This window comes from Schistocerca cancellata, chromosome 3, assembly GCF_023864275.1.
Source record: "Schistocerca cancellata isolate TAMUIC-IGC-003103 chromosome 3, iqSchCanc2.1, whole genome shotgun sequence".
NCBI classification, from domain to species: Eukaryota; Metazoa; Arthropoda; class Insecta; order Orthoptera; family Acrididae; genus Schistocerca; species Schistocerca cancellata.
Genome location: NC_064628.1, coordinates 133,713,975 through 133,732,471, shown reverse-complemented (window position 1 = coordinate 133,732,471; position 18,497 = coordinate 133,713,975). Strand labels below are relative to the sequence as shown.

General features: G+C 41.2%; 1 protein-coding gene across 1 annotated transcript in view; it reads left to right on the top strand.

The window, feature by feature from the left end:
• LOC126174755 (calmodulin-binding transcription activator 1) overlaps nt 1-18,497 on the top strand; it is a 1,816,127-nt gene that overhangs the window by 1,643,263 nt on the left and 154,367 nt on the right. Inside the window, exon 21 of the mRNA XM_049921082.1 lies at nt 5,263-5,393. Within this exon, the coding sequence (XP_049777039.1) occupies nt 5,263-5,393 (131 nt within the window). The remainder of the gene's footprint in view (nt 1-5,262; nt 5,394-18,497) is intronic.

Genomic DNA, 18,497 nt, shown 5'->3' with positions numbered 1-18,497 from the left:
AAGACAGGTGAGGTATGAGCGGCGGCAACTTGAAGTTAGCGGAGGTTGAGGCCTGGCGGATAACGAGAAGAGAGGATATACTGCAGGGCAAGTTCCCATCTCCGGAGTTCTGACAGGTTGGTGTTAGTGGGAAGTATCCAGATAACCCAGACAGTGTAACACTGTGCCAAGATGTGCTGGCCGTGCACCAAGGCATGTTTAGTCACAGGGTGATCCTCATTACCAACAAACACTGTCTGCCTGTGTCCATTCATGCGAATGGACAGTTTGTCGCTGGTCATTCCCACATAGAAAGCTTCACAGTGTAGGCAGGTCAGTTGGTAAATCACGTGGGTGCTTTCACACGTGGCTCTACCTTTGATCGTGTACACCTTCCGGGTTACAGGACTGGAGTAGATGGTGGTGGGAGGGTGCATGGGACAGGTTTTACACGGGGGCGGTTACAAGGGTAGGAGCCAGAGGGTAGGGAAGGTGGTTTGGGGATTTCATAGGGATGAACTAAGAGGTTACGAAGGTTAGGTGGATGGCGGAAAGACACTCTTGGTGGAGTGGGGAGGATTTCATGAAGGATAGATCTCATTTCAGGGCAGGATTTGAGGAAGTTGTATCCCTGCTGGAGAGCCACATTCAGAGTCTGATCCAGTCCCGGAAAGTATCCTGTCACAAGTGGAGCACTTTTGGGGTTCTTCTGTGGGAGGTTCTGGGTTTGAGGGGATGAGGAAGTGGCACTGGTTATTTGCTTCTGTACCAGGTTGGGAGGGTAGCTGCGGGATGCGAAAGCTGTTTTCAGGTTGTTGGTGTAATGGTTCAGGAATTCCAGACTGGAACAGATTCGTTTGCCACAAAGACCTAGGCTGTAAGGAAGGGGCCGTTTGATGTGGAATGGGTGGCAGCTGTCATAATGGAGGTACTGTTGCTTGTTGGTGGGTTTGATGTGGACAGACGTGTGAAGCTGGCCATTGGACAGATGGAGGTCAACGTCAAGGAAAGTGGCATGGGATTTGGAGTAGGACCACGTGAATCTGACGGAACCAAAGGAGTTGAGGTTGGAGAGGAAATTCTGGAGTTCTTCTTCATTGTGAGTCCAGATCATGAAGATGTAATCAATAAATCTGTACCAAACTTTGGGTTGGCAGGCTTGGGTAACCAAGAAGGCTTCCTCTAAGCGGCCCATGAATAGGTTGGTGTACAAGGGGGCCATCCTGGTACCCATGGCTGTTCCCTTTAATTGTTGGTATGTCTGGCCTTCGAAAGTGTAGTAGTTGTTGGTCAGGATGAAGCTGGCTAAGGTAATGAGGAAAGAGGTTTTAGGTAGGGTGGCAGGTGATCGGCGTGAAAGGAAGTGCTCCATCGCAGCGAGGCCCTGGACGTGTGGAATATTTGTGTATAAGGAAGTGGCATCAGTGGTTACAAGGATGGTTTCGGGGGTAACAGTTTGGGTAAGGATTCCAGGCATTCGAGAAAGTGGTTGTCGTCTTTGATGAAGGATGGGAGACTGCATGTAATGGGTACCAAAGTTTGGTACAGATTCATTGATGACATCTTCATGATCTGGACTCACAGTGAAGAAGAACTCCAGAATTTCCTCTCCAACCTCAACTCCTTTGGTTCCATCAGATTCATCTGGTCCTACTCCAAATCCCATGCCACTTTCCTTGACGTTGACCTCCATCTGTCCAATGGCCAGCATCACACGTCTGTCCACATCAAACCCACCAACAAGCAACAGTACCTCCATTATGTCAGCTGCCACCCATTTCACATCAAGCGGTCCCTTCCTTACAGCCTAGGTCTTCGTGGCAAATGAATCTGCTCCAGTCTGGAATTCCTGAACCATTACACCAACAACCTGAAAACAGCTTTCACATCCCGCAACTACCCGCCCAACCTGGTACAGAAGCAAATAATCAGAGCCACTTCCTCATCTCCTCAAACCCGGAACCTTCCACAGAAGAACCCCAAAAGTGCTCCACTTGTGACAGGATACTTTCCGGGACTGGATCAGACTCTGAATGTGGCTCTCCAGCAGGGATACGACTTCCTCAAATCCTGCCCTGAAATGAGATCCATCCTTCATGAAATCCTCCCCACTCCACCAAGAGTGTCTTTCCGCCGTCCACCTAACCTTCGTAACCTCTTAGTTCATCCCTATGAAATCCCAAAACCACCTTCCCTAACCTCTGGCTCCTACCCTTGTAACTGCCCCCCGTGTAAAACCTGTCCCATGCATCCTCCCACCACCACCTACTCCAGTCCTGTAACCCGGAAGGTGTACACGATCAAAGGTAGAGCCACGTGTGAAAGCACCCACGTGATTTACCAACTGACCTGCCTACACTGTGAAGCTTTCTATGTGGGAATGACCAGCGACAAACTGTCCATTCGCATGAATGGACACAGGCAGACAGTGTTTGTTGGTAATGAGGATCACCCTGTGGCTAAACATGCCTTGGTGCACGGCCAGCACATCTTGGCACAGTGTTACACCGTCTGGGTTATCTGGATACTTCCCACTAACACCAACCAGTCAGAACTCCGGAGATGGGAACTTGCCCTTCAGTATATCCTCTCTTCTCGTTATCCACCAGGCCTCAACCTCCGCTAATTTCAAGTTGCCGCCACTCATACCTCACCTGTCTTTCAACAACATCTTTGCCTCTGTACTTCCGCCTCGACTGACATCTCTGCCCAAACTCTTTGCGTTTACGAATGTCTGCTTGTGACTGTGTATGTGCGGAAGGCTATGTGTGTGTGTGCGAGTGTATACCTGTCCTTTTTTCCCCCTAAAGTAAGTCTTTCCGCTCCCGGGATTGGAATGACTCCTTACCCTCTCCCTTAAAACCCACATCCTTTTGTCTTTCCCTCTCCTTCCCTCTTTCCTGATGAAGCAACCGTTGGTTGCGAAAGCTTGAATTTTGTGTGTATGTTTGTGTTTGTTTGTGTGTCTATCAACCTGCCAGCACTTTCGTTTGGTAAGTCACATCATCTTTGGTTTTAGATATATTTTTCCCACGTGGAATGTTTCCCTGTATTATACTCAGTATTTAAATGGTGTGTTAAATGTCAATTTAACAATGGATGGCATTTTGAACAAGTTGTATAAACTATTAAAGCTACAAAACACCAGACTGCATTTTTGGTTGACTGACTTTTGCTGCAGCCTGTATAATAATTGTAAAAATGAAGAAAAAATCTGAAAGAAAAACAGAAAATTACCTATAAAATAATCTAACTTTGTTTAGATTCCACCATGTCATATTAGTGATAAATATCCACCCACCTCCAATAGCTTGCCGTTGCCCTTATATCTTTTAAAATGAACCTGTATGCATGAGAGTGGGTCAAATGGCATTAACATATTTTAATTGATAGCTTATGTGATTTAATCAAATGAAACTAAGAAATATTTTGTTTGTAGACAGGGATATTTAATTATGAAACATTTTCCCCAACAATGTTCAAGCAGCTGCTTGTTAATTTTGTGTACATTGCTTATGAATAAAGAGAGTTAACTCTCCCCCTTATTTTATAGGTGACATGTGGTCTTCATCTTAATTGTTAAGATGTTATTCATACTGAATATTTCATAAAGATCAGAAATCAGTTTGCAATTCTCAGTAGGGAAACATCATTAGGATGAATGCAACAGTAGAGAAGGAAATGTGACAGTGTAGTTATAATACATATAAATGACCTGATAGATAACGTTTGTAACTCTCTGAGGCCATTCACAGATGATGCAGTAGTATGCAGGTATGAAACACCATTAGAAAATTTCTGCAAAATGCATGTGGACTTTCAAATGATCAGGACATTGTGCAAAGCTGGCAGCTGACCCGTAACATAACAATGTGCAATGTGATGTGTGTACACAATTACATTTTATTACACCATAACTGAAAAATCACTTGGAATCGCAGACCAGCTAAACATCTAGTGATATATATAGTGAATGATTTAAGATGATAAACCACAAGATTCAAGATGTCAGACAGCTTTATTGGATGAATGCTGAGGAAGTGTAAGTTATTTAAGGCGTGAGTCGTCAGCAAACTAATTTTTGGTTATACTTTGTCATTTTGAGACACTTAGTAATGTGGATTAACAGGAGGGAGAGAAAAAATTAAGAGAACTAAATGATGTTTTACAGATTCACTTAGCCACTTTAAAAGCATCTTACGAATTTATAGCTATATGCTGTTAAATAGGGAAGCTCTGCATTATGTAATGGTTTATATTTAAAATGCAGAGACCATATGTTTCAAGATGAGTCAGTAAACATTTTGCTTATACTCAAGTGTGAATTTCAAAATGACCATAGTAGTAAAATTACAGTAATTTGGGCTCACATGGATGCATAGCGAGTCATACTATTCACTGGCATTATAGGAAGAATATAAAATGATACTGACACTTCATGTATCTGCTGCCACTTACTATAAGCTGCCTTGGATAGTTCCTATGTAAATTTTACACATTTTGTCCTGGTAAATGTTTATTTAGTAATTTGCTAACCAAGTGTGGTTTTTGTATGTATGGTATTCCATCTGAATGGAATTATATGACACAGTAACAGTAAATACAGTTACCTTGAAGCTGTGATATTTTGATTTACAGTCTTATTTATGCCAGAATCATAAACACAGATTGGGACAGAAAACAAGTGATGGTGAAGTGACAAGATTCACTGTAAGGGTTAGATAAGAAGCCAGGACAGTTGTCAGAATTTGGAACAAATGACATTCAGGGACAAGTCTTCTGATACTTGAGTTTCATCTGTTATCATTCATCATCAGTAATGGATTTTGGCTTTTATTTTTCTATTAGTTGCTATTGCCATTGATATTATGAGGAAATATCTGCTTTTTGGCTTTTTCAGTTGTGACTCTTCTCAGTTTTTATTACTTTATTATTTGGGTATCATCTTTGTATGTAACAAGAAATCCAAGGCAAGAAAATTACTATGCAAAAACTCATTTGTAAATAAAAATAAGACTTCAGTCTGCTGAATGAAAACATTCACTGTAAACTGGAAATATACACATTGTTTCAATAACTAACAGCTCTAGTAACAGGTTCTGTTGTACAAATGAGTAATGCTTTAAAACACTCGAGTGCAATGACCTAATGACCAAAAAGTTTTCTGATACTGGAAGTGCAATTACTCAATGTTCATTTCTTCAGCATATGGAAGAATCTTTTCATTCAATGGATTCAAAATTTTCATATAATCTAAAATTGTTTTGGCTCTCTTTGTGCTAGGTTTGATCGGAGCATGTCTTTGCCAGTGAGCTCTCCAATGAATGGTGTTGAAACTCCATACGACTCCATCTCTACTGATGGCCATGATCCCCTAATGAGTTCCCCTATTAGACGAATGGATTTTGCCTTATGTGAGTCACTACAAGTGCAACTGCTGTGTTTTTTTAAATGTATATATATATATATATATATGAAAATCTTATTTACATTGTAGAAAAGTAAAATTATAAGTCTCAGTCTGCAAGAAGGAAGTGAGGTCTATTGGTGAAAGTTGAAAACAGGTAAGTTTCTTTTAGATCTACCTAATACTCTGTTTTAATTTAATTTGTTTTACTTTACCTGATGGACCTTGTTTTAGTATTAATTAGGAAAGCATGCAAAAAAAGTACTTGTATTTTATTAGGTATGACATTTTGAGTTCCTTATTTACTTCCAGTCTTTATAAAAACAAATATTATCGAATTTCTCTTCATTTTCTTAAGAGATTACCTTGTCAACATTATAACTAGGGGAAACTAGAGTTGTAAAAAGATCATCTTGACTGAGAAACAAGACATTTATTTCCAAATAAAATACAAGATTATTTGTGTTACAGCCAACAGTCTGGAGATGGGTTTGATGCAACTCTTCATGCTAGTCTTTCTTGTATATGCCTCTTCATTTACTACAGTCTATGTCAGTTTGAACAGACTCATCCCTTCTAGCCTTGGTCTTTCTCTTCAATAACAAACCTCATCTACAACTTTTTAGTGTCACATTTCCTGATCTAATACCCACAGTATTGACCAACTTCATTCATACTTATTCCATTGTCCTTGATAATCATCTTACAATCTCTTTTACAGAAACCATCCATTCTATTAGCTGATCTGCCAAGCCCCTTCCTATCGCTGACAGAGATAAAATGTCATTGGCAAACCATGAAGTTTTGATTTCTTCTCTCAGGACTTTGATTCCCTTTTGAAATTTGTCCTTAATTTCTGTTACTTTTACTCCTTGTATAGTGGGAGCTATAAAGAGGATAGGCTACACCCCTTTCTCGCCCCCCCCCCCCCCCCTTCTATACTCTAATAACTCCAGACTTTACTTTCCAGAATTATAATTAATTTATTTTACTGTTTGCTTCTTGTACAGAGTGAGTAATATGGGGGTAGGCTACAACCCTTTCTCATCCTCCAATATTCTATTCTCTTAATAACTGTAGAATTCCATAGAATGCATTCCAGTCAAATGCTTTTTTTGAATCTACAAATGCTATAAATTTAGGTTTGCCTTTCATCAATTTATCTTATAAGCTAAATCCTAGAATCAGTAATGTCTCAGGTGTTCCTTCATTTATCCAGAATGCAAACTGATTTTCTATTGTGTTGTCTTCTACCAGTCATTCTGTTCTTCCATAGCTAATTCATTTGGAAAAATTAAATATAATTATTATAATAATTATTTTATTTTTAATTATTGTCTGTGGCTAGAGGCAGCCTGCAATTTAACAAAATGACAGCTGAAAATAACAATTCAGGCGAAATAAATAGTTCATTATGATGATATTTGTCTGTGTTGTAAGAAAATCGAGATACTTAGAAGCAGAGAGGAAGAAGTTGTGTGTGTCTACAAATGAAAGACGCAGTGCCAGCTTAGAAGAAACTCAGAAGGTGTCATTCCTTAGTCAATAGAATGTAGTGGCAGAGGAGGTAACAAATTAATGAGGAAAAAGGAGGAACATTTTTGGAACATGATTAGTGCTTTAGCCAATGAAGATGCCAGGCTAATTGTTGTGTCACATATGCATGCCCCAGAAATCTGTATATTGCATGAGTCAACCAGCCAGCCAAATGGACACCCCCAAAGAGATCTCTTTCAAGCTGTGTTCAAGTGCTGATAACACTGTCCCACATGAGTACAAGATATCTCTATGTTCTTCACAGTTATGACTCAATATATGACACAGTTCACACCTTGTTACATATTCTAAGAGGCCTAGTAACAACATTAAATATGAACAGCACTAATGAAATTTCATGGCTGTTCTGCAAGTCACAGAGAATTACAGCACTAATTATTTACATACCCATTAACATGTGTGAGTTTCATTGACACCTGACCATGTCACTTGGGTCAGGAAGTGTACATTACATTAATGACTGCTCAAACACTTCAATTTATGTCATTGCTTATCCTTTCTGTTCCATTACTGTGTGTCATTGTCTGTGGCACTATATTTTACATCTTCTGGTTTGAATATTTCAGTGACTTTCAACAGCTGCTGACACATGCTCCTCCTCAGTTGTTGCCTTTACTTAATAAGAAAGCAATATTTGACTCTCAGATGTTGGAATGGTTGTTCTATTTTTATGCAGTAATTGACATTATGAGTAAGTATTGTAGTAGTAGTAGAAGTAATCAATTCAAAGACTGGTTTGATGCAGTTCTCCACACTTGTCTATCTGGTGAAAGTCTCTTCATCTTGTAAACTATTGCAACCTATATCCATCTGAACTTGCATGCTGGATTCAAGCCTTTGTCTCCTTCCATAGTTTTTATCTCCCACACTTTTTTCACTGTCAGATTAAATGTGAAGGCAATCACTAAAAATAGGGTCTCTTATGTTTTTAGGTATGGAAAAACAACCATTTATTTCCTATAATAGTTATATCATCTTAAAGGATGAAGAATGCCTCATTTTTCTTCATAATCACCATTTCAGTTGGCACATTTTTGTAGACACTTTGGCAGTTTTACAATGCCCAAGTCATAACTGTTCAGTGCCGTCTTCTTCAGGAAGCATTGAACCTGATCTTTCACCTTGAATTGGAGAAGATCCACCATCCACACAAATGTTCCATCAACTTAGGAAACAGGTGGTAATTGATCACTCCCAAGCCCAAACTGTATGGTGGGTAGGTGAAGACGTTCCAACCAACGTTTTGCAGGAGATCGATAGTTCGATGGGCGACTTGTGGTTGTGTGTTGTTGTGGAGAATGCTTCTACTCTTGCTCAACGTTCCTCTTCTCCAGTTCTAAATTGCCCATCTGAGTTTTTTCAGTGTTTCACAGCACATGTCAGCAGTTATTGTTGTCCCAGCAGACAGTAAGTCAACCTACAATAACCCCTTCCAGTCCCAAAACACAGCTGCCTTGACTTTACCGGCAGATTGTGTTAGTTTGAATTTTCACAGATTGGGTGAAGAGGAATTGTGCCACTTGTGTGAGGTTTATTTTGTCTCAAGTGTAAAGTGGAGTTCCCAGATTTCATCATGCAGGGAAATAAATCTGAAGAGGTTGTCCATAATGGAAAAACAAATTCACTTGAAGAATTAGCTCATTGCCATTTGTGATTTTCTGTCAGCATACATGTACTTATTTTGCACATGTCTTCTGATATTGCAACTTTTCCATTAAAGTCCTGTGGATGGTGCTTCAGGAAACCTTAGGGACCAAAATGCATAGAGCTTCCAGAATAAACCTCCAATCTTTATGCATTATTTCCTCAAGCGTCATGACTGTCTTGTTGGAAACTGATGGCAGATTGCTCCTTTCCATGTTGTAAATTTCAACACAACTGGCTATAAACTCTTTAAATCACTTGCAAATATTTTTAATGTCCTTGCTTGACTGCCCATACACTTACATTAATTGGATAAGAATTTCAACCAGTTCAGTACCTTTTGTGTTCAAAAATCGAATAATTGTGCGAACTTTGCTCTTGCCAGTAGCATTCAATAGGAGCTCCTATTTCAATGACTGCCAAGCCAAGACTGAGGACCCAAGTGAAGCACACACATTCTTATTTGGTAGCGGAGGCATCATGACTCACAACAGTGTGGCCTGCAACTATGTTGACAGTTTTTTGGTGTCGCCCAAGAACAGAAGACTCTTTTATATATATAAAATAGAAAGAAACATTCCACATGGGAAAAATATATTAAAAACAGAGATTCCATGACTTACCAAACGGGAAAGCGCTGGTAGATAGGCACAATAAAAAAACACACAAACACACACACAAAATTCTAGCTTTCGCAACCAGCGGTTGCTTCGTCAGGAAAGAGGGAAGGAGAGGGAAAGACGAAAGGATGTGGGTTTTAAGGGAGAGGGTAAGGAGTCATTCCAATCCCGGGAGCAGAAAGACTTACCTTAGGGGGAAAAAAGGACGGGTATACACTCGCACACACACACACACACACATATACAGACACAAGCAGACATATCTGCTTGTGTCTGTATATGTGTGCTTTCAACACTACCGCTGCTACAAAATCCACCGTTTCTAGTTCGCAAACAGTTCCTTTCAACTATTAAACAACCTTTTCGGCTAGTTTTAATAACTTTTGCTTTATTTCCATTTCCATTTTTCTCACATCACCGATCATTTTTAGCCGCTTCCCACAGGTTTTAACATCATTATTTCTTAATCAGACAATTGTTAGCCTCATTTCCATAATCTGCCACCACCAAACCACTCCTTTTAATACATCCTCATGTAGTTTTTTCGAAATTTTCCCGAATTTCTCCACCCTTTAACGTGTTTTGGCGGCAACACAACCACATAACCTTTATGCACATCGTTATCTACCTACACAAGTTCACCACAGGATCAACATAGCCCAGCTCTAACCAACCCTTTTTTGCCTTTTTTCACACCAGATCTCAATTTGCTTTCTAGTTCACCTTTATCTCTCCCCATATATTTTTATATTTACTTTCATTTCAGCCTCATGTTACACTTTCCACCTTCTAGTACCATGTCACCCTCACAACACCTCCACAACGACCCCATTAAGTTTTATTTACATTCCCTCCGCAAACATGCCTTCGCCCTAGCCAGATTACACTCCCATATTTTATTTTCTCAGGCTTATCTGACATTTGGCATCACCCCCAAAGGCCTCACACTTAAAGTTCCCATCTCTGGCTGCAACCCTTCTTTCCATCAGTCCCTATACCAGTTCCAAACTGAACAATCCATTGCCCTCACCCACCTAATCCTTCACTTACACATCCACTCAGCCAATCAACACACCCGTCAACTCCTATCCTTAATAAAAGTCCTCAATCTTTCCTCTCCCACATCCACACCGGCTGTTCAGAGCATCCTCTTACAGGCCAACCGCAAATTAGAACAGCATGCCACCCTCCACCTTAAAAAAACTATCCAATCTCCTGGTTTCCCACCTCCGGAAAGGCAACTCACTCACCCTTCACAACCTTTCCAGCAAACCTCAACCTCCTCTCATTGCACACAAACCCAGTCTCTCCCATCTACTCAATCTCCCACTTCCAGCTCCACTCCCTCCAAAACCTCAAAATTCCAGTCAACATAATCTGGAACCACTTCACCCCAATTCAGTAGTTAACCTTTCCTCCAAACCTCTCTCCCAATCCGAAACCTCTGTCCTATCCAAAGGCCTCACCTTCAGCCCCACTCCCAGATTTAACCAAACAGCCCTCATCAAAGATTTACTGTCCTACACCCGTACTCTCTGCTGGAAATATCACTTTGCCACGAAGAAAAATGATCCTAATCCTACTCCTAATGATCCAACTCCCCAAGACACTATCCAAATTGAACCCTGCCTGGAACAGTTCCGTCCTCCGTCACAGCGGGACCCACCTTCTCTTCCTCAAAATCACCCTCTCCTAACCTTCCAGGAATTTCTGACTTCCAGCCTTGCCTCTCAGTCCTTCTTAAAAAACCTTAATCCTACTCCCAACATCACCACTGCTGAAGCCCAGGCTATCCGTGATCTGAAGGCTGACCAATCCATCGTCATTCTTCCGGCGGACAAGGGTTCCACGACTGTGGTACTTGATCGTCGGGAGTATGTGGCTGAGGGCTGCGTCAGCTTTCAGAAAACACTACTTACAAAGTTTGCCAAGGTAATCCCATTCCTGATGTCCAGGCGGAGCTTCAAGGAATTCTCAGAACCTTAGGCCCCCCTACAAAACCTTTCACCTGACTCCATCAACCTCCTGACCCCACCAACACCCCGCACCCCTACCTTCTACCTTCTTCCTAAAATTCACAAACCCAATCATCCTGGCCGTCCCATTGTAGCTGGTTACCAAGCCCCCACAGAACGCATCTCTGCCTACGTAGATCAACACCTTCAACCCATTACATGCAGTCTCCCATCCTTCATCAAAGACACCAACCACTTTCTCAAACGCCTGGAATCCCTACCCAGTCTGTTACCCTGGGAAACCATCCTTGTAACCATTGATGCCACTTCCTTATACACAAATATTCCGCATGTCCAGGGCCTCGCTGCGATGGAGCACTTCCTTTCACGCCGATCACCTGCCACCCTACCTAAAACCTCTTTCCTCATTACCTTAGCCAGCTTCATCCTGACCCACAACTTCTTCACTTTCGAAGGCCAGACATACCAACAATTAAAGGGAACAGCCATGGGTACCAGGATGGCCCCCTCGTACGCCAACCTATTCATGGGTCGCTTAAAGGAAGCCTTCTTGGTTACCCAGGCCTGCCAACCCAAAGTTTGGTACAGATTTATTGATGACATTTTCATGATCTGGACTCACAATGAAGAAGAACTCCAGAATTTCCTCTCCAACCTCAACTCCTTTGGTTCCATCAGATTCACGTGGTCCTACTCTAAATCCCATGCCACTTTCCTTGACGTTGACCTCCATCTGTCCAATGGCCAGCTTCACACGTCCGTCCACATCAAACCCACCAACAAGCAACAGTACCTCCATTATGACAGCTGCCACCCATTCCACATCAAACGGTCCCTTCCCTACAGCCTAGGTCTTCGTGGCAAACGAATCTGCTCCAGTCCTGAATCCTTGAACCATTACACCAAAAACCTGAAAACAGCTTTTGCATCCCGTAACTACCCTCCCGACCTGGTACAGAAGCAAATAACCAGAGCCACTTCCTCATCTCCTCAAACCCGGAACCTTCCACAGAAGAACCCCAAAAGTGCCCCACTTGTGACAGGATACTTTCCGGGACTGGATCAGATTCTGAATGTGGCTCTCCAGCAGGGATACGACTTCCTCAAATCCTGCCCTGAAATGAGATCCATCCTTCATGAACTCTTCCCCACTCCACCTAGTGTGTCTTTCCGCCATCCACCTAACCTTCGTAACCTCTTAGTTCATCCCTATGAAATCCCCAAACCGCCTTCCCTACCCTCTGGCTCCTACCCTTGTAACCGCCCCCGTGTAAAACCTGTCCCATGCACCCTCCCACCACCATCTACTCCAGTCCTGTAACCCGGAAGGTGTACACGATCAAAGGTAGAGCCACGTGTGAAAGCGCCCACGTGATTTACCAACTGACCTGCCTACACTGCGAAGCCTTCTATGTGGGAATGACCAGCAACAAACTGTCCATTCGCATGAATGGACACAGGCAGACAGTGTTTGTTGGTAATGAGGATCACTCTGTGGCTAAACATGCCTTGGTGCACGGCCAGCACATCTTGGCACAGTGTTACACCGTCCGGGTTATGTGGATACTTCCCACTGACACCAACCTGTCAGAAGTCCGGAGATGGGAACTTGCCCTTCAGCATAGCCTCTCTTCTCGCTATCCGCCAGGCCTCAATCTCCGCTAATTTCAATTTGCTGCCGCTCATACCTCACCTGTCTTTCAACATCATCTTTGCCTCTGCACTTCCATCCTGACTGATATTTCTGCCCAAACTCTTTGCCTTTACAAATGTCTGCTTGTGTCTGTGTATATGCGGATGGATATGTGTGTGTGTGCGAGTGTATACCTGTCCTTTTTTCCCCCTAAGGTAAGTCTTTCCGCTCCCGGGATTGGAATGATTCCTTACCCTCTCCCTTAAAACCCAAATCCTTTTGTTTTTCGCTCTCCTTCCCTCTTTCCTGACGAGGCAACCGTTGGCTGCGGAAGCTAGAATTTTGTGTGTTTGTTTGTGTTTGTTTGTGTGTCTGTCGACCTGCCAGTGCTTTTGTTTGGTAAGTCACATCATCTTTCTTTTTAGATATATTTTTTCCACGTGGAATGTTTCCCTCTATATATATATATATATATATATATATATATATATATATATATATATATATATATATATATATATAAACCTAAAAACAAAGATGATGTGACTTACCAAATGAAAGTGCTGGCAGGTCGACAGACACACAAACGAACACAAACATACACACAAAATTCAAGCTTTCACAACAAACTGTTGCCTCATCAGGAAAGAGGGAAGGAGAGGGAAGGACGAAAGGATGCATTAAAACCCACATCCTTTCGTCTTTCCCTCTCCTTCCCTCTTTCCTGATGAGGCAACAGTTTGTTGCGAAAGCTTGAATTTTGTGTGTATGTTTGTGTTCGTTTGTGTGTCTGTCGACCTGCCAGCACTTTCATTTGGTAAGTCACATCATCTTTGTTTTTAGGTATATTTTTCCTACGTGGAATGTTTCCTTCTATTTTATATATATACCTAAAAACAAAGATGATGTGACTTACCAAATGAAAGTGCTGGCAGGTCGACAGACACAAAAACGAACACAAAAATACACACAAAATTCTAGCTTTCGCAACCAACGGCTGCTTCGTCAGGAAAGAGGGAAAGACGAAAGGATGTGGGTTTTAAGGGAGAGGGTAAGGAGTCATTCCAGTCCTGGGAGCGGAAAGACTTACCTGAGGGGGAAAAAAGGACGGGTATACACTCGCACACACACACATATCCATCCACACATATACAGACACAAGCAGACATATTTAAAGACAAAGAGTTTGGGCAGAGACGTCAGTCGAGGCAGAAGTGCAGATATATATATATATATATATATATATATATATATATATATATATATATTTGTTGATGCCTCAGGTGGTGTTATACCATAAAATTCTTTTGTCTTCCTAATTTGATTCTGTACCCTTTTTATTATTACCTGTTCTGCACATTAAATCTTCAGCATGTTAGACACCTGCCAGTAGCCTTGCCACAGTGTTGACGCCATTTCCTGTCAGATTACTGAAGCCAAGCACCATCAGGCTTGGCTACTACTTGGATGGGTGATCATTTGGGTCTGCCAAGTGCCGTTGACAAGTGGGGTGCCCTTGTGAGGCCAATTGAGGAGCTACTTGACTGAGAGGTAGTGGCTGTGAACACAAAAATTGACAAGAGCCAGAGAACAGTGTGCTGACCACATGCCACTCCATAACCATATCCAGTGATGCCTGTAAGCTGAGGATAACATGGTGGTTGGTTGGTACTGTTGGTCCTTCCGATGCCTGTTCAGACATCAGTTATCCCCTTAAAAGACCATAATGGTTCCTTTGAGGCACTGAAAGTGGTTTGGGAATGGTACCAGGCATTCATGTGAGTCTCCAAAGCTGATGCAAATCATGGCAATGCAGTAGTGTGTGTTGCCAGGCAGTAATATGGAATCTGTGCAGTATGTGGCGATAAGGAATGATGTAGCATTCGCTGCCATGATAAATAGTGTAAACACAGTGATCGTATAGTGACCCTAACCACTAGGGACCAGGGACAAGTGTCATGCCTTGTCAGTGAATACAAGTCCATCTCAAACGTTTTGCAAATAAACATTGCATGAGGAACTGTAGTACCTCACAGAAGGCTACTGCTCACAGCATCATGTAAAGCTTTCTCTAAATAATGCATCACTTTCTCTAAATAATGCATCACTTCAGCTGATCCATTTAGTTTACCATAACAGGAACCTGAATGTTTATTTCGGTATTCTCAGTAACCACTTTCATTATGACCATACTGTAGAAACTCTCAACTTTCAAAATGACAGCAGCTGTGCTCACAGAAATTCATGCATACATTCCTGCTGGTTTTACAAACTCTTAGGCGCCCTGACACACACACACACACACACACACACACACACACACACACAGTAGCACCTGCAGCTTAACTTACATCCTCAATTATTTTCTCGGTGTATTCCAATCTCTGTCTTCCCCTATAGTTTTGTTTTGAACCTCTACAGCTCCTTCTAGTACCGTGGAAATTATTCCCTGGTGTCTTAACAAATGTCGTATCATCCTGTCTCTCCTCCTTGACAGTGTTTTCCATATTTTCTGTTCCTCTCTGATTCCCTGGAGAGCCTCCTCATTCCTCACCTTATCAGTGCTCTAATTTTCAACATTATTTTGTAGCACCACATCTCATATGCTTCTGTTCCAGTTTTCCCACAGTTCATGTTACTGTGCTCCAGACGTAAGTTCTCAGAAATTTTTTCCTCAAATTAAGGCCTCTGTTTGATACTAGTAGACTTCTCTCAGCCAGGAGCACCATTTTTGCCAGTGCTAGTCTGCTTTTTATGTCATCCTTACTCTATCTGTCATGGGTTATTTTGCCATCTAGGTAGAAGAATTCCCGTAACTTCATCTGCTTCATGACCTCCAGTTCAAATGTTAAGTTCCTCACTGTTCTCATTTCTATTACTTTCATTTTTCTTCTACTTACTCTCAATCCATATTCTGTACTTATTAGACTGTTCATTTCATTCAATAGATCCTGTAATTCTTCTTCATTTTCACTGAGGATAGCAATATCATCAGCAAATATTATCATTATCCTTAATTTTAATCCCACTCTTCTTTTATTTCCATCATTCCTTCTTCGATGCATAGATTGAACAGTTGGGGGTGAAAGACTACATCCGTTTCTTACACTCTTTTTAATCTGAGCACTTCGTTCTTGGTCTCTCACTGACATTGTTCCTTCTTGGTTCTTGTACATATTGTGTACTGCCCATCTTTCCGTATAGCTACCCCTGTTTTTCTCATAATTTTGAACATCTTGTACCATTTTATATTGTTGAATGCTTTTTCCAGGTTTTATGAACATTTTCTTAATTCTTGCTTTCACTATCAACCAGAACTGCCTCGCTGGTGCCATTATGTTTCCTAAAGCTGAACTGATCATCATCTAACAAATTCTCAATTTTCTTTTCCATTCTTCTGTCTATTATGTTATCAGCAACTTGGATGCATGAGCTGTTAATCTGATTGTGCAATAATTCCTGTGCTTGTTGGCTCTTGTTGTCTTCGGAATTATGCGGGTGATATTTTTCTGAAAGTCTGATGGTATATTGTTAGTCTCATAAATTCTACACACCAACATGAATAGTTATTTTGTGTTGGTACTTTCCCCAATGATTTAGAAATTCCAGTGGGATGTTATCTATTCCTTCTGCCTAATTTATCATAAGTCTTCCAAGCTTATTTAAATTCTGATTCTAATGCTGGTCCCCTGTCTGTTACCTATCTACCTATCGATTCTTGTCTCTTTAGCTTCCATGTACTTTCTATTTGTTTCATTCCTAAGTGACTTGTATTTCTGTATACCTGAATTTCCTGGATTATTTTTGTACTTCTTTCTTTTGTCAGGTAGTTGAAGAATTTATTCTTTTGCCCAAGGTTTTCTCGCAGTTACCTTCCTTGTACCTACATTTTTCTTTCCAATTCCTGTGATTGCTATTTTAGAGATGTCCTTTCCTCTTCAACTGTACTGCCTTCTGAGCTGTTCATTACTGCAGTGCCTTAGAGAACTTCAAGCATTCTTCATTGCCTAGGATTTTCATATCCCAATTCTTTACACATTGATTCTTCTTGACTATTCTCTTAAACTTCAGCCTACTCTTTATCAGTACTAAATTGTGATCCTGAATCTATAATTGCTCTTAGGTATGCCTTACAATCCAATATCTGGTTTTGGAATCTCTGCATGACCATGAAGTAATCTAACTGAAATTTACCCATACTTGCTGAAATTTATTGCAGAACTCAGATAGTCTTTCTCCTGTCTTGTTCCTACTACTGAGTCCATATTCTCCTGTAACCCTTTCTTCTACTACTTCCCCTACAACCCCATGACTATTAGATTTTCATCTCCCTTTACATACTGAATTAACTGTTCAATGTTCTCCTATACTTTCTCTATCTCTTGATCCTCTGCTTATGACATCAGCTTGATTTGCTGTTGTTTCTGATGTTAATAACCCTACAGTGAACTGTTCACAGTAACACACTCTCTGTCCCACCTTCCTGTTCATTTAAATTCGTACTCCTGTTACACCATTTTCTGTTGCTGTTGATGTTATCCTATGCTCTTCTGAACAGAAGTCCTTGTCTTCTTTCCGTTTCACTTCACTGACTCCACTATATCTAGTTTGAGCACTAGCATTTCTGTCTTTATATTTTTGAGCTTCTCTATCACATTCAAACTTCTGACATTCTACCCCCTAACTCATAGTATGTTGTCATTTTGTTGGTTATTCAATCTTTTTTTCTTGGTCACCTCCCCATTGGCAGTCCCCTCCCAAACATCCAAATAGGGGACTAATCTGGAATCTTTTGCCAATGGAGAGAGCGTCATGACATTTTCTCAGTTACAGGCCACATGTCCTGTGGATACAAATTGTGTGTGTGTTTAATGCCGTAGTTCCCATTGCCTTCTGCAATCTCATGTCATTGGTCATTAGTGAGTTTTCTGCTGTTTAGGGGCAGTTTCACATCCCAATGGCAGGAGAGTGTCTTGAACCTCTGTCTGCTTCTCCACCATCTTTGACAAGGTTATTGACAGAATGAGGGTGATGTCTAATGTCAGAAGTTTTTGGCCCCCATTGCTGATTACCCAATCTTGAAAACAACTGAAACTATTTGCAGCAGTGGGTTGAACACAGCAATCAATATCCCTGCAGTGTTAAATAATTTGAAGTTTAGGCTTGAATAACAACAATATTATGAAAAGGGTAGATTGCTACCCACCACATAGAGAAGGTGATGAGTCGCAGACAGGCAGAGTGCAAAGACTACTAAACATTTAAGTTTCCTACAAACAGGCCTTCTACAAAAATAGAAAGTACACACATGTTCAAACAAGCACAACTCACGCACACATGGCCACTATCTCCAGTCACTGTGGCCTCTCCCCACAGTTAGTGTTTGTATGTGATCTGATCATCAATGAGCAGCTTCATCCAGATTTTGCTTACCTGAATTGAGGGTATTATCAAGGCTGGAAACACTGGAGCATGGTATTAGCATGATAATATTTTGTCCAGAGTAGTTATTAAAATTGAAGGTATGGTGTCCCATTCAAAACATGATTTGCAACAGCCAACAATATGGGCAACAGGGCCTCCTGGATGTGACAGTGTTGAATGGAGCTTGTTGGATTATTAGTTACAATTTAGTGTCTAGCCTGTAAACAGCAATAGCTACTTATCAAAAGAGCAATAAA